Below are 21,904 nucleotides of genomic sequence, written 5' to 3'. Positions count from 1 at the left end.
GTTTTTCTCCGTGTATGCGGAAATTGATACGGAGTTTAAGAGCCATGCTGATTGGTCAGTTATTAGACGGCCAGACGAGCGGACGTTGTCGGCGCTCCCCTGACAGGCTGTTACTCACTGGGGGACTTGCTGATAGGCTGTGAGGCAGGGGGAGTGTGCCAATACGGAGGGGAAGCGGATATTGGTCGGCAGAGCTTGGGATCAGCCGACACCGCTGACTGGACATTGAGGCATGATGATCTAATAAACATAGGATGTGTATCACATGTCCTTTATGGATGAGAGAGTGTCCTCGGTGTGGAGAGCCTCTGGTGACACTCCAACTGTGCGATCAGCCCGATGTAAGTGCTGGTTTGGTTGCCTGGCACGCGTGCGCCTCTGCATTGTTTACATGTTTGGTATATGTTTTCCATTGGCTCCTGCTGGTATGAATATGCATATATGCAGATTGGGTGGGCATTTTGCAGTTTTCCATCAGGTCCTCTGTTTGTGTATTTAATGAACACTGCATGTGTGATTGTGGCATTGTGTACTTGAACCATTCTGAGGAAGGTGTATATCCGAAACGCTATGCGTCAATGGTGATCCGGAGTACACATTGATTATACTCATGACATTTTAAAGAGCTTTAATAAATACTTGCTTTTAAAGACGGTGCGGATCCTTTCAGCTAATACATGTGATCCCTGTGACTCCAGGGGTGATCCCAGCACGTCGATTATTCATCAGGTGCTTCTGTAACTGGATTACCAGTCCTTACCTGGGGGCATTAGCATCCAACTTTATAATAACTCCACCATGTGTAACTTATTACGCTACAAAGAAGGGGACTGGGCTGTTGAAAATAGAGGAAGAGGAAGCAGCAGGCGTATTCCTGGGGATGAGATTCCTCCAGGCTGGAGTGCTGGCGGCTCCACATTAATATTCAGTGCAGCGGGAACCTAACAGCAGCGGGGAGACCTGAGATCCATGGCTTTGTGTGGTATGGTACAAACTGTGGATGTGTTGGCAAAGAGGGACCCCGCTGGACACAGAAAAGCCTATGCTGCAAGTTAAACGCAGTGGTGTGGCAGAATTTCAGAGGGAAGCACAGATGCTGTTTTCAGCATGCAAATCGTACAAACCATGCTGCTGTTACGCCAGTGAGAATGGAAATGTTCACAGTCCAGCATGCTCTACCAAACTAACACCTGAGCTTAACCGGTGACTGTCTGCCCTCTGAGCAGCGTAATAATGGAAACTGTAAGCAAATTCTACATTTACAGATAGAAGGAGTAAAGAAACCACATACCCTGGACAGCTTCTCAGTTAGAACGTGTCTCTCCACCTGCAGCACAGTGGACATGTCCACATACTGCTTGGTAAGCGTGGCCAGCCACTCTATTAGCCCGTCCAACATGGCAAGCAGGAGAACCCAGAGGAACTTCAAAACATCGATGATGCGCTGGACAACATGACTGCCCCCTGCTGGTGCAAGAGAGAATCACTAACTGCTCAGATACAGAAGAGCTTATTTCAGTATGTAATCATCAGTCATCAGTGCATACAAGAAACTGCTCACCGAAATAAACCACCTACACAGACAGCTAAATGCCACTGAAATCTGTATGCGTCTCCTTTTAAAGAGACACTGAAGCGAAAAAAAAATATGATATAGTGAATTGGTTGTGTACTATGAATAATTACTAGAAGATTAGCAGCAAAAAAAAAATTCTCATACTTTTATTTTCAGGTATATAGTGTTTTTTCTAACATTGCATCATTCTATAATATGTGCAGATTACACAACACTCAGCATTCAAAATGAGTCTTTCAGAGCAGTCTGTGAACTAATGACCTCTCCTCTGGCAGAGAAAAAGTAAACAGTTCACTTACAGTTGAGATAATAAAAGTCAGATAACAGCCCTCTCCAGGACTAAGACTAAAGTCAGAGAGTTAATGGCTTGTTTGCATAGAGATAACAACTGGAGTTTCTTAACTCTTCCTGTACTGGAAACAATTAGACTGATGTATCTGATTTTAATGTTTTATTTCTTAGCTGTACTACACATACAAATCATAATATCATAATGTTTTTTTCACTTCAGTGTCTCTTTAAATCTGATTTATTGAACATCAACGGAAGGCATTTGAAACACCAAAAAACTATAAGACTTTATGGCTGTAAATAATGTAATGCAACTCTGTAGTTTGTCTCAGGTTCCATTAAAAGGTATACCATATGTAACCATATTTATAACACAAACTACATTAAAATCATGCATACAAATAATCGTATGAATAGGATATATGCTTTGTGGCAAAGAATTTCTGAGCACTGTAACGAGGCCTCGCGCAATATGGAGAATATTGCTAATGTGGCGAGGCATTTAAAGTGTACCAGAGACGAGCGCTGAACAGATCTTTTATTTACCCTGGGCTTCCTCCAGCCCCATAAGCATGGATGCGTCCCACGCTGTCTTCCCACATTCCTTCATTAAGCAGCAACCAGCTCCAGTATTCGGCTCAGAGACGTCAGCAGGGGGTCTTCTGCGCTTGCACAGAAGACCCCCGGCTGACTTCACTGTGTCAGACTGGACCCGACTGAGCCAAATACCGGAGTTGATTGCGGCTTAACGGAGGACAGCGAGGGGCGCATCCATGCTTATGGGGCTGGAGAAAGCCCCGGGTAAGTACAAATTTGTTACAGCGTTTGTCTCTGGGTCAGTTTTAGGCAGCAGCATGCCAGTGACATGAGCACCTCCAGCGCCCATCCCCCGTTCATTTTACTCCCTCCCCCCCAAACGGCAGCCGTTGGATCGATTGATCTACCCAGTGTATCGCTGTGCTGGAAGCTGTACCCTATCTACTGCTTTCTTCATTTTTAACTGGCACCCCGGCTCATTGCTTTTTTTAAATTTTAAATTTGCACTCCTAATGTAATTATTGATTTGCACCCCTGTTTATGCTTATTCTGTTATCTGCACTTTCTAACCCTACTCTGAACAATTATATGTGCCAAACCCAATTCCAGGCACAACCCAGTCATTCCTGGCAATGAAATTATTTCTGATTTCTGATTATTTTAATGTAGCTTGCATTACAAACATGGTTATGCATGGCATATCTTTAAATTCTTAAAGTGTACCTGAGTAAAAAAACAAAACAAAAAAACAAACAAACATACCTGGGGCTTCTTCCAGAACCCTTCAGACTCATCTGTCCCTCACTGTCTTCCTCTGCCTCCTGGATCCTAGGCAGCCTGGTATTCCATCCAGTTGGATCCAGTCGGCGCAGGCTCACTCCGGCCACATGCCCTCCCCCATCGCCGGGAGTGTGATAGGGTGCATGCGTGCAGCCGAGCAATGCGCAGTTCTCCTCAATTGGATGGATTACTGGGCTGCCTAGTAGAGGATCCAGGTGGCCGGGGAGGATGGTGAGGGACCGATGAGTCTGGGGACTGGAAGAAGCCCCAGGTATGTATACTTAAAAAAAATCTCAGGTTTCCTTTAACAAGCTAACCTTTAGGAGTGTGCCTTTGAGCCTATGTACCATGTTGGTTTGTGTATTGCTGTACTATAATTAATGATGCACAGTCCAAAACATGTCAGCCTTTTTAACTGCTGTATCTGCTTTTTTTTGGACCTTCTAGCCTGAAGTGTATGGACTTTGTTTGGTGTCCTGCACCTCTGGTTTAAGGTATGATAGGTAGTCGCTGTGTTTTCCCTCCACTCTGTACAAGTTAAAGGCCACATTAAAGGTGGGAAATGAATAATTGCGGTCCCATTTCTTACATCACAAACACGTGGCATTTTACCAGGGATGAATATACATTTTATATCCAGGGTTTAGATCCCAGTAGACGGCTGCACAGGCTGCGCTGGAGTGTTAAAGACAGAACGATAGAAGGAGACTAACTAGACCAAAATGACTGGCCAGACTACTTTATGCAAAGTCACCTTTATGTTCCTCCAGCTCCTCGCGCTCTTCATCTGCTTCTATTGGAGGCTCCTGTCTATCTGATGCTGGATCGCCTGCTGAGGAAGAAAACACTATGCTGAAGGCTAATGACAAAAAAAATAAAATAAATAAAAATCAAAGACAGAAATTCTTACTAAACAAGCATGAAAACCACATCATTCTATAAACCTTATTGGGTCTGGTGAAAGTCACAGGGTAGGACTTTCTTTTGAATTTACTCATAACTCACACAAGGAAATGATCTCCTGAATAATAACAGAAAATGGATCTGTATGCAGTGCTGCCAACCATAGCCATGCCTGCAGTAAGATCAGGACCACGAGGCAGGGAGTATCCAATCCACACGAGTCAGGATCTAGCAGCATTACTTGTGCTATATACGGTGTTCCCCCACCATGCCTGCAGTAAGAGCAGGACCCCAATGCAGGATCATCTAATCCACACAAGTCAGGACCTAGCAGCGTTACTTGTGCTATATATGGTGTGGCCCCACCATGCCTGCAGTAAGAGCAGGACATCAATGCAGGAGCATCCAATCCACACAAGTCAGGACCTAGATTTTTGTCAATAGCCATGCCTGCTGTAAGAGTAGGACCCAGATGCAGGGAGCATCAAATCAACACAAGTCTGGATCTAACCACGTTACTTGTGCTATATATGGTGTGGCTCTTCCATAGCCAGCCTGCAGCAAGAGCAGGACCTTGATGCAGAGAGTATCCAATCCGCACAAGTCAAGAATTAGCCACATTGTGCTATATATGGTATGCCGCCCCCCCCCCCCCCCCCCCCCCATAGCACTACAGTGCACAGCACTTGGGGAGGGGTAGAAAGGCTGGGGACAGGGCACTGAACACAAGAGCCTGCTGAACACTGAATAGGGACTGTCTACAAATCTTTGTCTGCAAAACTGTATGATTCCTTATCAGTGGCTGAGCAGGTGCAGTCATTAGAACAATTGTGCAGAGAGCAGAAAGCTTGTTCTTTCCTTGCCTTTAATTGTCAGTCTCTCAGGACAGGGAAAAACGTCTCCCCCATGGGGCCCCTGTGGCTTCTGGGCCCTCCTGCAGCTTCATCCCTTGCAGGGTCTAATGTTACGCGCCTCTGGGTAGATCATGGCTTTGTAAGCAAAAGCATGGAAGCTAAATGCTTACTGGTTAGATTTGTTGAAATTACATAAACATATCACACAAGAGCTGGAGTTTTTATTTCATGTTAATGCAATACCAGTCCTAAGGAAGAAGGTGGTCTTGCCTTACCGAGTCCATGGATATACTTTCTGGCAGTGCAGTTGCAGTATATAAGGCTGGACTGTTCCTGAATTGTAAGATTCCACTAGAAAGTTGCTGGTTTGGCTTACAAACCATAACTCTAGATAGCAGTAGAGACCTCAGTAGCTGATAAGGGGTATGCTAGATTGCCCTTCAAGGCATCCAGGGAAACACTGACTATATACACCATTATGGGGAAATAGACATTTGTCTGAATTTGAAATGTTTTGGGGCCAAATTGGAGGGCTAGTGGGCTAGGTCTCCTTGGGCAGGTAATTAGTCAACAAAAACTTATTTCCTATATGAATCATCTAGAAGTGCTGAATTTACCATCTACAGGTTTAAATTATTACCAGTATATACAATTCCAGCATGCATTTACTAAGCAGAGGCAACATAAGGAAGTTAAGATTCAACCGTCCCTAGTGTCTAATCACCATGCCTCTTCTAAGAAAGGTATTATCTCTCCAGTGTATGCAATGCTTTAGGGTTCCTAAAGGTGGATTGGCAAAAGGGGCTTTAGCCGACGAGGGCAAAAAATTCAGAGCTCCTGGGTACTACCAAGAGCTGTTTCTACCCTCCAGGATGTGCATAATTGGCCCCTGGGTGGCACAATGTTGGTGTCTGATGTATATTAAGTGGAAGTTCGCCATAACGCATTGTGAGAGCCCAACAGGCTGACAAACATTTATTCCATTTATACGAATGTAAAATCTCTGGTCACCTTTTTGTGCTTCTCCACTCTGCAGCCTGGACCTGGCCTGCTCTGCTTCTTCCCTGCGTTTCTGGTGTCGCCGCCTCTCTTTCAGGGCAGACTTGGCACTAGTCACCCAGGCCTGATATGCCAGCTAGATGAATATAGAAATGCATGGATGAAAGTGACAGCATGGCATAGGGTCCTACAGTCTCATACACACGCCAGATGATTGGTGTCAAGGGACAGCTCTGCTGAACATCTAGCATGTGTTCAGCTGTTCCACGATGTCATTTTGCAATACACCACGGTGGATCACTTACAACTTGTTCACACTACAAGAGCTTTTTAAGCGCTAGTGATTCTGAAAAGCTTTTGCTAATGCAATGCTATGGGGGATTTTTACAAAATCACATCGCTCCAGTGTGAACTCATACATAGGATAACATTGCAAGAGCTTTTACAATCACAAAGTGCTTAGAAAAGCTCTAGTAGTGTGAACAAGCCCTGAATCACAACTGGCTGGATAGGGTTGATAGGTCTTGCGTATTTTTTTAGGCACAAACTGAATAAAAAGAAATTACATTTTCGTATATTTTGTACCAAAATAAAGGGCTTGTAAAATTAAACAAAAACAGAATATAAAAGAAAATACGGTACATATATGGTTACCTTAGGAACTTTGCTTTTTAATTATGTATGCCATTAGGATATGTTAATATTTTATGCAAATAAGGTCTTAAAAAGCAAAAAAACAAAAACAAATATTGTCGCCATACATTGTACTGGGAACATAATCTAAATGTTGTAATAACAAGGATGAATAAGCAAATAAAATGTGTGGGTTTAACTTCTAGTTAGCACTGTTTATTGTAAAGCTATCATGGATGTAAATGGAGAAAGTCTGTGTTTTTTTCTATCTATTCCCTTTAAAATGCATAGAAAATAATGTGATTACTAAACAAAATTATCACACACTAAAAGCCTAATTTGTCCTGAAAAAAAAAATATATATAGATCATTTAGGTGTGATAAGTAGTAATAAAGTTATTGGAGAATATGTGAAAATTGCTCTTGTCCTGAAGTAGATAATGACAAGCAATGAATGAATTCATTGTGCTCATTCTAACCCGGACTAACGTGCTACGTCATCTGTCCTTCCCTCTCCACTAACAGTACATGCTGTTTGGCTAAAGACAAGCAGCATGACTTTGCAGCACTCATTCCCTGAAATGTTACCATAATGATTGAGTAACGATCGTTAAAGGTGACATTAATCATGCGTTCCCTCAACACTAATCTGCTTAAATTCTGATTCACAAAAAATGCTCAAACTATTATTTACATTTCAGTTAAAATTATAGCACCAATGTTTTTGTGTCACTAGAGCAGCTAGGTAACAGTAATTAGGATGGAGGATGGCTGAAACGGACCGTCCAGATCCTGGGTCCATTACCTGGAAGGCACTCTGTTTAGGTAGTTTTTGCTCCTCTAAGCCAGATTCATCATCTTCCTCGCTATCAGATTCAAATAGGTAATAATCCCCAGAATGCAGCACTGCAAACAGAGAAACACAAGCAATCAAATCAAAGTCACGTAAGGTTATCCTCTGACAGCTCAGCTAGGGGGCACTGCACCTAGCGCATGCTGATTTAACATTCAGAAGTAGCAGAAGCCTTGAGAGATGTGAAACTGCCATCTCTGTACCAAAACAAAAAACAACATCTGGACCAATTACTGTGAGGCAGGGGTCACACTTGTCGGTTTCTTGCGTGTTTTCTGCACAGAAAAACTGATTTCAACGGAGAACTCATATTAATCAATGGGCTAGGTCACACTTGAATGCAGATTTTGTACGCAGAAAAAAACCTGACATCCTGCGCAATTTGACAGTTTTCTCTATAAATTACATTAGATGCTGTAAGGCACGGGTCACACTTGTCTTTTCTGAAAAGTGTAGAAAACTGAAAGACAAGTGTGACCCCTGCCTAAGGGTTGGTTGACACTACGATCTCTTCTCTAAGCATCAGCGGTATGAAAAGCTCTGGCTAATTTACTGCTTTGTGTGTGATCTTGAGCGATATAAAAATCACCCGTAGCTATCCTCCCATCTTTTGAAGGCAGGACAAAGGATGAATATGTGGTGCACTAGGCAAAAAGGGGGCATAGTCATGCAATACTGTGGGTGGAACCAAATGAACATGAACTTTCTAGTGGGATGCCTCCTCTCCTTGAAGAAAAAGGCAGGGTCCCCCCCCCCCCTTTTGAAGCTTCCACTATATATGAGGGGGCACATTTCATGCCCCTACTAAATTGTAGGCCAGAAGGGGCACCGGCCTCCCCTACTGAAGCCTCTGATATGTGTGTATGGGGTTTTGTAATGATGCACCCCTCATCCATTTAATTTGAAGTGGAATACCTCCTGGGACTTCTATAATGCCCTCCCCACACACCAGCATTTACAGCTGCCAGTATAAAACGCTCCTGTGCCTGCTGCCATCTTCTGACAGGCCATGCTGGGCTCTGTAGTGCCACACACATCAGGCAGAGGAATCACAGACATCAGCCTGGCTGGTCACAGGAATTTCACACACAGCCTCTCTGACAGGCCATGCTGGGCTCTGTAGTGACACACACCAGGTAGGCATGGAATCACAGACATCAGCCTAACTGATCACAGGAATGACACACACACACACTTTATAAAAATAGTACAATGAGGTAGTTTTGTTTTTATTTTGAGGACATTGGCTATCATTCATAAAGCATTTCCGCATGCGGAAATGCTTAAAACAGCTGACTTTACCGACCACTCGGCAAAGTCAGCATTCATAAAGCCTCTTTCCGCATGGAAAAATGACACTACCGAGCAGAGTGATAAATTACCGCCTTGAGCGGTGATTATCGGTACAAATGTAGCAAAATGTTCATTCATAAAGATCACCGCAAGCGGTGTGAGGTCGGGAAGTACCGCTCCCTCTGATGTGGCGATACCAATGTAAGTAAATGGAGACACAGACCTCCCAGGCAGCTGCAGCAGAGCAGAACACGGAGAAATGAATCAACTCTGCAGCTTCCGTGTCTCCGCAAGCCTACCGCCTGCCTACCGCCAGCTTAGCTCGGGGAATCTCCGCACTGCTTCCGCACATGGATACATCTTTATGAATGCCCACCCAGAAGTCTAAAAATTCGCCAGCGGTGTTTTCCCGCACTAATTCTCTTTACCGACAGCCTGTTCATGAATGATAGCCATAGAGTTAGATCAGAATAATCAGGTAACAAAGGCAAAACTGGAACAATTCTATAGTTAGTATTACTGTATTATAAATCTATACACAAATACTAATCTGACATACCTGAGGCATGATCCAACCATGGACGGCTCCAGTGGATCTTCCTCTTGCCCTTTCCTTTAGTATCATCCTCCCCACCTGCAGAACACAGAACAAGACGTCACCACAGTTGTGGTTGTATACAGAAATCTACATTTCACATCTACAGCTAAATCTGAGCAACATAAGCTGAACCTGTGCTGAGGAACAGAAGTTACTTTCAGTGAAAACTGTGTGACAAAACCATGTGACGTCCCAGAGAAAGATATGCGAATGAGTTGTGATGCCAAGCATGCTCCCCAGTGTCAGGGGCAAGACTCTCCCCTTTGATTTTTGGGGTGGCGTGTACCTCTAAATACAGTAACACATTTCTACAACATTTAAATCAGCAATTGCAGTAACAAGCTGAATCTTAGCCTTGATCATGTTCTTCCAGCAGTAATAGTATGGTCTTCTTAAAGAGAACCTGAACTGAAAATAAAAAGTCAAAATAACCATACACAGGTCATACTTACACCCTGCCCTAGTGGAGGGGGCGGGGGGGGGGGGGGTCTCTCTCTCCAAGGATTTGGGAAGCCATTCAGGGGCCAGGGTCTACAAACTACTGAGGTATCTAACCTTTCTTTCCTTCCAACTTAGGTTTGCTTTAGTTTCCTTCCAGTAACAGTAATTTGCTTAAATTCTTCCTGGATGTAAATCTGGAACTCCAACTGGAACGGTTTTGTCACATTAACTCTTGGGTGTAACTGCAGCCACATGAACCCCGCTGCAAATGTTATACTGGGATTGCCGTAGAATGAGACTTTAGTTGCAGGACATGGATGGCCAAAACATTGTACAAGGTGCAGGCAAGGAGTGGGAAATAGTGAGGTGATCATTACCACAGAAGCACCAATAAAGAGCTAATACCCCCTACGCGAGCCCTCTAGTCCCCAGGACCCCAGGTGTAGGCACAGCCTCTGCATCCCCTATGATTATGCCGCTGTTAGTGCCTCCTCACTATCAAGATCCAGAATACACCATCTGCATGGAAATTCTCTCTTTGCACCAATTGGCAACAAATACCGTTCTGGTCCTGACTCGTGTCCATCTGCTTCTTCCCTTCATAGCGCTGCTGTTTGGCACGAATTCTCTCCATCCTGAAACAAACAAAGGCTTCCTTAACGAGCACAGCTTTTCATACATCTCTTTTTTTATATGTCATGTGATGACAAGTTTTACAGTCTATAGAGAAATCACACTCGGGTAATGGGATTGTGGCACAGCCTATAAGAAATCACACTCTGGTAATGTGATTGTGGAACAGTCTATAAGAAATCACACTCGGGTAATGTGATTGTGGTACAGTCTATAAGAAATCCCACTCAGGTAATGTGATTGTGGAACAGACTATAAGAAATCACACTCTGGTAATGTGATTGGGGCACAGCCTATAAGAAATCACACTCTGGTAATGTGATTGTGGTACAGCCTATAAGAAATCACACTCGGGTAATGTGATTGTGGCACAGTCTATAAGAAATCACACTCAGGTAATGGGATAATGCTACAGCCTATAAGAAAATCACACTCAGGTAATGTGATTGTGGTACAGCCTATAAGAAATCACATTTGGGTAATGTAATTGTAGTACAGCCTATAATAAATCACACTCGGGTAAAGTGATTGTAGCACAGTCTATAAGAAATCACACTCAGGTAATGTGATTGTGGTACAGCGTATAAGAAATCCCACTCGGGTAATGTGATTGTGGTACAGTCTATAAGAAATCACACTCTGGTAATGTAATTGTGGTACAGACTATAAGAAATCACACTCGGGTAATGTGATTGTGGCACAGTCTATAAGAAATCACACTCGGGTAATGTGATTGGGGCACAGACTATAAGAAATCACACTCTGGTAATGGGATAATGCTACAGCCTATAAGAAAATCACACTCTGGTAATGCAATTGTGCTACAGCCTATAAGAAATCACACTCGGGTAATGTGATTGTGGTACAGCCTATAAGAAATCACACTCGGGTAATGTGATTGTGGTACAGCCTATAAGAAATCCCACTCGGGTAATGTGATTGTGGTACAGTCTATAAGAAATCACACTCTGGTAATGTAATTGTGGTACAGACTATAAGAAATCACACTCGGGTAATGTGATTGTGGTACAGCCTATAAGAAATCACACTCAGGTAATGTGATTGTGGTACAGCCTATAAGAAATCACACTCTGGTAATGTGATTGTGGCACAGTCTATAAGAAATCACACTCGGGTAAAAGTGATTGTGGCACAGCCTATAAGAAATCACACTCTGGTAATGTGATTGGTAATGTGATTGTGGTACAGCCTTAATAGAAATCACGCTCTGGTAATGTGATTGGGGCACAGACTATAAGAAATCACACTCTGGTAATGGGATAATGCTACAGCCTATAAGAAATCACACTCTGGTAATGGGATAATGCTACAGCCTATAAGAAATCACACTCTGGTAATGGGATAATGCTACAGCCTATAAGAAATCACACTCTGGTAATGGGATAATGCTACAGCCTATAAGAAAATCACACTCGGGTAATGTGATTGTGGTACAGCCTATAAGAAATCACACTCGGGTAATGTGATTGTGGTACAGCCTATAAGAAATCACACTCATGTAATGTGATTGTGGCACAGCCTATAAGAATTCACACTCTGGTAATGTGATTGTGGTACAGCCTTAATAGAAATCACACTCGGGTAATGTGATTGTGGAACAGTCTATAAGAAATCACACTCGGGTAATGTGATTGTGGCACAGTCTATAAGAAATCACACTCGGGTAATGTGATTGGGGCACAGACTATAAGAAATCACACTCGGGTAATGTGATTGTGGAACAGACTATAAGAAATCACACTCGGGTAATGTGATTGTGGAACAGTCTATAAGAAATCACACTCGGGTAATGTGATTGTGGAACAGACTATAGGAAATCTCACTCGGGTAATGTGATTGGGGCACAGACTATAAGAAATCCCACTCGGGTAATGTGATTGTGGAACAGCGTATAAGAAATCACACTCTGGTAGTGTGATTGTGGTACAGTCTATAAGAAATCCCACTCTGGTAATGTGATTGTGGTACAGTCTATAAGAAATCCCACTCGGGTAATGTGATTGTGGAACAGTCTATAAGAAATCACTCGGGAAATGTAATTGTGGTACAGTCTATAAGAAATCACACTCGGGTAATGCGATTGGGGTACAGCCTATAAGAAATCACACTCGGGTAATGTGATTGTGGTACAGTCTATAAGAAATCACACTCTGGTAATGGGATTGTGGCACAGCCTATAAGAAATCACACTCAGGTAATGTGATTGTGGTACAGCCTATAAGAAATCACACTCGGGTAATGTGATTGTGGTACAGCCTATAAGAAATCATACTCGGGTAATGTGATTGTGGTACAGCCTATAAGAAATCACACTTGGGTAATGTGATTGTGGTACAGTCTATAAGAAATCACACTCGGGTAATGTGATTGTGGAACAGACTATAAGAAATCACACTCGGGTAATGTGATTGTGGAACAGACTATAAGAAATCACACTCGGGTAATGTGATTGTGGTACAGTCTATAAGAAATCACACTCTGGTAATGGGATTGTGGCACAGCCTATAAGAAATCACACTCAGGTAATGTGATTGTGGTACAGCCTATAAGAAATCACACTCAGGTAATGTGATTGTGGTACAGCCTATAAGAAATCACATTCAGGTAATGTGATTGCCGCCCACAGTCCTGGTCATTGTAGATGTATGAAAATAAATACTGCAAAAGTCAGTAAATAAAGTGGAAAGGCATACATATATTTTTTTATATATATACAGTTTTTGGTTAATAAAAAAAAATTTGATTTAATTTTTATATAAAAACTCAATTTACTATCTAATAATACAGTGGCAATTAGGGTTGAAATAACCGATTACTGATTAAACATGACCATTCTTTGGCCAATGAATGCCAGCAGGGATGTTCTCCTGTATGGGGTGCCAAAGGTGATGGGAAGACCGTGAGCAATGTCTGTATAGCTTTTGGCTGGAGGGCTTCTGGTGGTGGAGAGAGAAATGTTTCCATAATAAACCACTGACCTGAACACATTCTAAGCTCCACCCCTTTCTTTGGCCACCAAGTGATTGTTCTACACATCCTCTCTGGGCCCTGCATGCCCCATCTGATTATTCACCCCCTTGCTAGATATTATTGTTATGGTGACTATGAGAAGCACACACACCTCCGATGAGAACCATCCAGCATGTATACGAGGCTTAGAAATACAAAAGGAAACCCTTCTGCATTGTCTCAGTATCTTCTACAAAACACGGATCCTAGTGGGTCAGATTTGTCCTTAAAGCGGATCCGAGATGAAAATCTAACTATAACAAGTAACTTGTCTATATATGTTATCTAAAGTTTAGATAGTTTACACAGCATATCTATCTGCAAACAGCTTCAACAGTTTATGATTATTTATTCCTGTGATACAATGAGGGCAGCCATGTTCTGTTTGTCACATTGTCACAGGCTGAGGGCTGGAGATGCTATCAGCTTGCCTGTGTGTAAATTCAGTCCCCTCTCCTCCCCTCTGCCTCTGAAATCAATAGCTAGCAACACCTCCCCCTCCTCCTGCCCAGACTGAGCTCCCATGAGCCCTTGCTACTGTCTGAAAATGCCAAGGCACTGTGAAAAGCTGTGGGTGAGGCTTGTTTAGTTTATAGGGAATTAGAGTATTAAAACAAAACAAAAAACGTATTTACCTTGAGGAATGCCCTATAAATTATATGAAAGGAACACAATTATGCAATGAGTAAAAGTTTATCTCGGAACCACTTTAATGAACCTAATCATATGTATACTATATTCCTATGAAACTCGGCATAACATGAGTGAGATTGGCAAGACTTACTGCTTCTTCAGCTGGCTGAGTGTTCTTCGTTCCGAATCCTGGCAGTAATCCATGTTCTTCCTAATGCTGGCCATGTACAGCTCAAATCCCCTGCAGAAAAGAGTATACTGGTGAAAAACTTCTATGGATATCAGTCATGTGCCATATCTAAACCAACATCCCAGTGCTCAACCCCCTGCAGAGAAGAGAATACTGGTGAGTAACCTCTATGGATATTTGTCATGTGTCATATCTAAACCAACATCGCAGTGCACAACTCCCTGCAGAGAAGAGAATACTAGTGAGTAACCTCTATAGATCTCATGCATGTGCAATATCTAAACCAACATCCCAGCGCTCAAATCTTGGCAGAGAAGAGTAAAAACATACATGGATCTCATTCATATGCCATATCTTATTCATGAGTTATATCTAAACTAACATCCCAGTGCTCAACCCCCTGCAGAGAAGAAAATACTGGTGAGTAACATCTATGGATATTTGTCATGTGTCATATCGAAACTAACATCCCAGCCCTCAGCTCCCCTGCAGAGAAGAGTATAATGGTGAGAAACCTCTATGGATCTCATTCATGTTCCATATCTAAACCAACATCCCAGCGCTCAAATCTCGGCAGAGAAGAGTAAAAACATACATGGATCTCATTCATGTGTCATATCTAAACCACCATCCCAGCACTCAAACCTCCTGCAGAGAGGAGTATACTGGTGAGAAACCTACATGGATCTCATTCATGTGTCATATCTAAACCAACATCCCAGCCCTCAGCTCCCCTGCAGAGAGGAGTATACTGGTGAGAAACCTACATGGATCTCATTCATGTGCCATATCTAAACCAACATCCCAGCACTCAAACCCCCTGCAGAGAAGAGAATACTGGTGAGAAACCTACATGGATCTCATTCATGTGCCATATCTAAACCAACATCCCAGCACTCAAACCCCCTGCAGAGAAGAGAATACTGGTGAGAAACCTACATGGATCTCATTCATGTGCCATATCTAAACCAACATCCCAGCACTCAAACCCCCTGCAGAGAAGAGAATACTGGTGAGAAACCTACATGGATCTCATTCATGTGCCATATCTAAACCAACGTTCCAGGGCACACATCCCATAAACAATATGCCCTCAAACCCCGAAATCATAAATCCAAATGTCCCATGTCATCTGCTGTTTTTTTCTATCTATGGATAATCTACAAGGACAGTGTATACAACCAGGGCTGTGGAGTCGGAGTCGTGGAGTCGGAGTCGTGGAGTCGGGCAATTTTGGGTGCCTGGAGTCGGAGTCGGGAAAAAATGCACCGACTCCGACTCCTAATGAATTTTTAACTGTAATTAAAATAGAAAATATGATAAAATGTTCTATTTCTCAGATAATAGTCATTAAAAATAATGTATATATACAGTATATATACAGTAATAGCTGTGCTTAGTCCACAAAAATGAAATAAACCAATCAAAATTAGTTACTTGTGCTGCTTCAATAAAGCAGTCCCCGTATTTTTAAGGTCAGATATACATATCTGATTGTGACTGTATATATGATGTGTACACAGGAATCTCTTATATATACTAAATAACATCTATGCTGTAAGAATAAAGCCTGATGTGTAGCTATGTCACTAATAGAGATGGTCAACGAGATGGAAATAATTCTGCATTGATGCTGATTTATGCAAATGTATGCACTCCCTTTGCTGATGAAATAAAATAATTTGATATGTTATTAAAATTTGGTTTGGTGACTACAAATTAAAGGGTAACTGAGACGGATGAAAAGTAAAGTTTTATACATACCTGGGGCTTCCTCCAGCCCCCTTCAGGCTAATCAGTCCCTCACTGTCCTCCACCACCCGGATTTTCTGCTATGAGTCCTGGTAATTCAGCCAGTCAGCGCTGTCCGGCCGCACCCCGCTCCCACAGCCAGGAACATTCTGCACCTGCGCAATAGTGCTGCACAGGTGTAGTATGCTCCTGGCGGCGGAGTGTGTGCATGCGCACTACGCTTGACTGACTCAAGTACCTGGACTCATAGCAGAAGATCCAGGTGGTGGAGGAGGACAACGAGGGACTGATTATCCTGAAGGCGGCTGGAGGAAGCCCCAGATATGTATAAAACTTTAATTTCATCTGTCTCAGGTTTACTTTGTTACACAGTAGTACTATACTCTACATATGCACTCCCCACAGAGCTGCAGGGAATCCACTGAGAATGCTGTGCACATTGAACACAGAGGTGTTGTCTGTTTACAATCTCCTCATTCCCCTGCAGAGTACCTGCACATCATTCTTACATGCACCCACACTTGATAAATGTTCTTTGTTCCGGTTGTACCTTTTACAAGTACTCTTACCAAGGACTAGTTTTAGTCTAAAGGGAATAAATATAGTAGTCTACATATCCTTCTCACTTCAGTTGTCTTTTAAAATTCCTAAGCGTTGGCAGTTAAGAGACGAATTTCATGTTACATACTTTTAATCAACAAAATTGTAATATGCAAATTAGAGGAGTCGGAGTCGTGGAGTCGGAGTCGGTGGAATCCTAAACTGAGGAGTCGGAGTCGGTGGATTTTTGGACCGACTCCACAGCCCTGTATACAACGCACTGTGCTACATTTCAAACCAGTTACAACCATTTTATTCTCGTCACAGTTTTGGTTGTTGTTTTCTGGGTCACTTTCTTCAGGGACCTGTTACTAAACATTCACTTGGCTTTTCTTAAAGGAGTTATCAGGCAAATTTAACAAAATAAGCGCTACTTACCCGAAGCTTCCTCCAGCCCCAAGCTCCCAGCATGTCCCCCGCCGTAGCTCTGCCCGCAGCCGTTCGCCGCAGCTGTCCACGTCCACACGGTACACGTGGCGGTGATTGACAGCGCCGCTCGCGCAGGCGCAGTACAGGCTCACATGGAGGTCGGCCTGACGTCATCGCCGGGGACCGGGATGGACCTGCGACGAGGGACATGCTAGGAGCTTGGGGCTGGAGGAAGCCCTGAGTAAGTAGCGCTTATTTTGTTAAATTTGCCTGATACTGCCTTTAAATACATGAATGCTCATTTCTATTGGCCAACATATGGTCTGTCTCTAGCTTAATTCTGCAGGCCTGTATTATGAGCCAGGATGGTGCCGACAGTATGCCTGGATACAACAACTCTGCTGCAAACAGGAAGCTGTGGGTAAGCTCTCCTCACTAATATCATCCAACCTTTTATGTGCATAGCTGTAGCTCTCTTCATTAGAAAAGAGTGAGGGGGTGGGGTGAAATGATCAAACAAAGATAGGGTCTTGAACTTTTCTAGGACAAATCAACCTGCTGTTGCCTAGCAAAGGATCCAGTAACGTTCAGTGTCACGTATGCCAGTCACTGCTGCAGGTAAGCAGACATTGGAGACATGGCAGGTAAGCAGACATTGGAGACATGGCAGGCTGCAGACAGACACAGGGGCACCTATCATCAGTGGTCGCCTGAAGGACAATTCTATTAGCTATACTGGATCTGTTTCACAAGACTCCAGTATCACATGGTCTGCCATGAAACATCATTCAGATTGTTTTTCTTTTTAAAATGTAATTTATTTTGTAAAGAAAAACATCATTAATAATTGTGATAAAGTATGAGATTCTCCCTGTGGGTTTTCTGTTTCCTGTTTCTGAGGTTTCTTTCTCTTCCTGTTATACTACATTATTTCATAATCAAGCTTTTCAGAATGCCTCTTTGTACAAGTGATAAGCACAGGACTGCATGACTTAAAAGACAAACATGATATTTCAATACACCAAGCAGCAACCCACTAGATTTATGTTTACTGAGATCACATGACTGAAAGGGGAGTTTTTATTGGCTGCCATCAGTCAATACACATTACTGCACAGTTATATAGTCTGACCTTCTGTTATCTTCCTACTTATCTGGTTTATTCAAGGTGGAGTAAATAATACATGTTCCCGAGTATAGTGTGTGCACAATCATGTAGTGCTACGCGTGTAATGTGACCACAGAACAGTGAGACAAGCGGACCTGGAGGCCTGCAGGGAGGAGGCGCGGAGATCACACACAACATGCTGGAAGTAGGAACTTAGGAAGACTCTTCTCTGGAGCAGAAGGAAGAAGAAACAGATACCGTCCCAGATGATGCCAGCTTCTTCTACGGGCAGTGGACACTCATGGCCCTTGTCTAGCTCCCGAGCTGCACAGGTGGACAGAAAAGAGAAACCATTTATGACCATCACTCAGGCATGTGAAGACTCTCCCCATAACGCGCCCCTCATATTATATATCATAATCTTGTTATTTAGGGGCAATATGATGCTCTTTCACAGCATATACAAAACCGTCTCCACCTCAGAAATACTGGCAAAAAGCTTCAACCATTTCCAAATCAGTATAAACATGAATACTCACCAGAAGATGGATCGGGGAACCTACGGGGACACGACCCGACAATTGAGCGTTCCCCGATCCATCTCCTACCGCGGGAACATAAGATGGCACACAATGGGCACAGTTCAAATGATTATGGTACTTTGCGCGAGAGTCGGCGGGGATCTTGAAGATCTCATCTTCCATGAGGGTCGTGATCGCTGCACATTGCAAAAGAAGTGCGCAAATGTACTGACAGCACAAAATGGTGGAAACTATCACTCGTCATGGAAAAAACTGCAGCAAAAATTGTATCATGGGTACAAGCCTTCAAAGATCATCAAGACCTTAACACTTTGCATAGGCGCCGAGTTCTTTCTGTCATACCAGTATGGTCATGGATGTACGTCAAACCATAGCAACTGTTTTGGGGCAAGAAGCAGTAAGGGAAATGTTTCACTGAATGTTTAACCATAAACCCTTAAGGTGGCCATACATCAGGCGACAATTGCTATTTAATGTACTTGTTCTGATAACTTCTGTACTAGCATTGTTGGATGAGGTTATATTTGTGTTATTTATATATTTTATGTAAGTATATTGGCAAATGATGATGCTGCATAGATCTGTGCCATTAATGCCTGTTACACACCGCTGTGTACATTACAATCTGCACAAGACTGCATAAGATAGTGTCTGCTAAAAATAATAATGCCCATTGTTTTTGATGGTCCTACTCACGGTCGTAGTAGCCCTTGACGGTACACACCAGGCTGAAGAGCTGAATCACCCAGCAGAAGTTGTTCTGCATTTGCTGGACAAACACACAAGATAAAAGCTGGAAGGTGAACAAAGGAGAAAAAATATGTTAACGGGTTACTTTTGAGCGTGCCAACAATGAGATCCTGTAGTATAAAAGCATCCGTGCCACTAACTGAGAAAATTCATATTTCACAATAATTACTGGCATCAGATAGTAAAATCTAAAGCAGTCCTATTACATGCTGTATTTTACATATTGTAAAATTCCATGGCAGGAGCAAGGCAGGTGATGGGCAGGAGCAGGGCAAGAGCCGAGCAGGAGCAGAGAAGGAGCAGGGCAGGTACAGGTCAGGGGCAAGAGCTGGGCAGGAGCAGGGAAGGAGCTGAGCAGGAACAGGGCAGGAGCGTAATCTGTGCTCACCGATAGCAGGTTCTTGGAGAGTATAACCGTAATGTTATACATGATCAGGCAGTCCCACAAGACAAGCCTAGCCTTCAGTGGTTTCTGGAGAAGAGCTGTGCCAATCAGGAGGAGATAAAAGCACGACAACAAGTAGCCTAGGCCAAAAACGCTGATCCTAGTGGCACCTGTGACAAATACAATGGCCAAGACAAACCAGAAGAGATAGCGGAAGACCACCACTTTCAGCATGTCTAGATATGACCTGCAATCACAGAGAAGAAAATTGTGAGCGCCTCTGAAAACAGTCAGTGACATGACTATGTACTCTGACATCTTCTGCAGCACTTTACTACAGCACTATATTATAATAAAAATAATAATAAGGTAGGACATTATACTATGACTATGGTAGGATTCGATTGTGAGCTCCTCTAAGGACAGTCAGTGACATGAATATAAACTGTGTAAAGTGCTGCAGAAGATGTTGACGCTATATAATTTCTAAATAATATTAATAAAAAGACACAACTGTTATACAAAGCACCAAATAGCCAATTGGAAGAAACATACAGCCCAAAGCATACTATTATTTATAGTTACTTTTGATGACCCTGCTTTACTAGGACTTGAGCAAAATAACAAAAAAAAAATGTAGATAAAGATATAACATTTCAGACTATGCACCAGACTACATAATAAGTCAGTGCTATTAGAATGATAGAATTCTGGGGGTTTTCTGGGCTTCTTAGTCACAAACACACCATAACAACAATGCAGTTTGTGGGATGCGCAGAAAGAGGGGAGTGCACTGGTTAAGCATGGAACAGGGTCACTAACCACACGCAGAATGAAACATTTCAAGCAACAGCATGTAAATCTCACTAGTTGTCCTTCCAGGACTTCGGGACAGAGATGCTTATCCAAATAAGCCGAGAAAGTGAAGCAACATTAGAGCAACTGTAGGCGAGATCAGACAGACTGACCAGGAAGGGCGATTACCTGCAGTTGATGAAGTTGGGCACCATGATAGGCTTCCTACCAGGGAACTCGATCTGTGCCGCATTCTCCCCAGCAACAGTGTACCATTCCTCCTTCTTCTCATTAACAAACACCTTCCACTGCTGCGACACACAAAGCAGCAGGAGGAAATCACCTGTAGGTACAACGACAACCCCATTAACTGCGGATTTTAATTCCTAAATGGATAAAAATATTCCCTAAACCAAATATAAAACACTGAGTGTCAAAGAAACCTGAAACAAAAACAGCCAAGGTCAGTGGAAGCAGATTTAGTGAATGCCACGTACTAGGATAACATGATGGAGGAAGTTAAACAAAAGTGGGGACACCAAGAGCCCAATACAGCGTAGTAAGCAAAACAATAGGTTGGATTGAAAAGTATATAGTGTATATACTCACAAAAGTGGGTTACCTCCTAAGTAACCACTGTACAGGCAGGTGAGGAGATTAGACCTGTCCTCACTCAGGATTAAAGTCGCTCTGTGTACATCAGGAAAAAAAAAAAGAGATGGGGATCGGCCCCTCCACTAGGGGTGGATATTGGTAATATAAGAGTGAACAGAGGTGCCAGCAGGATTAAAGGTACTAAAAAGTGTAAAATTCCTCAGGAGGTGGTGGTGGACTCGCCTCCTTGAAGTAGACAAGATACTGTCAGCTTTTTAACAACAACAGGTTTATTTATATACTCCAGACAACCAGCTGACAGTATCTTGTCTACTTCAAGGAGATGAGTCCACTACCACCTCCTGAGGAATTTTAAACTTTTTAGTACTTTTTATCCTGCTGGCACCTCTGTTCACTCTTATATGATGGAGGAAGTGGATCACTAATTGATAACCAGTAATGGAGAAGGAAACCGGAAACACGCCCACCCATCACTCGGGTATGCATGGATGCCCAATAAGAAGATGGTCACACTCTACAAAAATACTGAACTAAAGGAGCCACCATTCTCCAGACTCCACAAGCAAGAGTCAACCAAACATCATGTAAAATGGAAATATGACATAGTAGTGCAGCCTTTCTCAAACTTTTTACCTTGGAGGAACCCTGTAAATAACTTTTGGATCTCAAGGAACCCCTGAAAACATTTTTTTGGTCTCGAGGAACCCCTGCATTTATTTTTCAGGAGGCATGGTCTTTAAGTAG

General features: G+C 42.9%; 1 protein-coding gene across 5 annotated transcripts in view; it reads right to left on the bottom strand.

The window, feature by feature from the left end:
• Positions 1 to 21,904, bottom strand: part of PIEZO1 (piezo type mechanosensitive ion channel component 1 (Er blood group)) — a 345,137-nt gene that overhangs the window by 37,966 nt on the left and 285,267 nt on the right. For 2 of the 5 annotated variants that reach the window (XM_068260853.1, XM_068260857.1), the window contains 11 exons: positions 20,735 to 20,888; positions 19,754 to 19,997; positions 19,312 to 19,408; positions 18,229 to 18,397; positions 14,206 to 14,295; positions 10,320 to 10,393; positions 9,279 to 9,353; positions 7,379 to 7,479; positions 5,953 to 6,076; positions 3,939 to 4,016; positions 1,292 to 1,467 (listed from right to left, as the gene is read on the bottom strand). In XM_068260853.1, the coding sequence (XP_068116954.1) occupies positions 1,292 to 1,467; positions 3,939 to 4,016; positions 5,953 to 6,076; positions 7,379 to 7,479; positions 9,279 to 9,353; positions 10,320 to 10,393; positions 14,206 to 14,295; positions 18,229 to 18,397; positions 19,312 to 19,408; positions 19,754 to 19,997; positions 20,735 to 20,888 (1,382 nt within the window). The remainder of the gene's footprint in view (positions 1 to 1,291; positions 1,468 to 3,938; positions 4,017 to 5,952; positions 6,077 to 7,378; positions 7,480 to 9,278; positions 9,354 to 10,319; positions 10,394 to 14,205; positions 14,296 to 18,228; positions 18,398 to 19,311; positions 19,409 to 19,753; positions 19,998 to 20,734; positions 20,889 to 21,904) is intronic. The other 3 variants (XM_068260854.1, XM_068260855.1, XM_068260856.1) reach the window with 3 other exon arrangements.

The sequence above is a fragment of the Hyperolius riggenbachi genome, chromosome 11 (assembly GCF_040937935.1).
Source record: "Hyperolius riggenbachi isolate aHypRig1 chromosome 11, aHypRig1.pri, whole genome shotgun sequence".
Lineage (NCBI taxonomy): Eukaryota > Metazoa > Chordata > Amphibia > Anura > Hyperoliidae > Hyperolius > Hyperolius riggenbachi.
The sequence above is the reverse complement of the archived record's forward strand: the minus strand, read 5'-3'. Positions and strand labels throughout refer to the sequence as shown.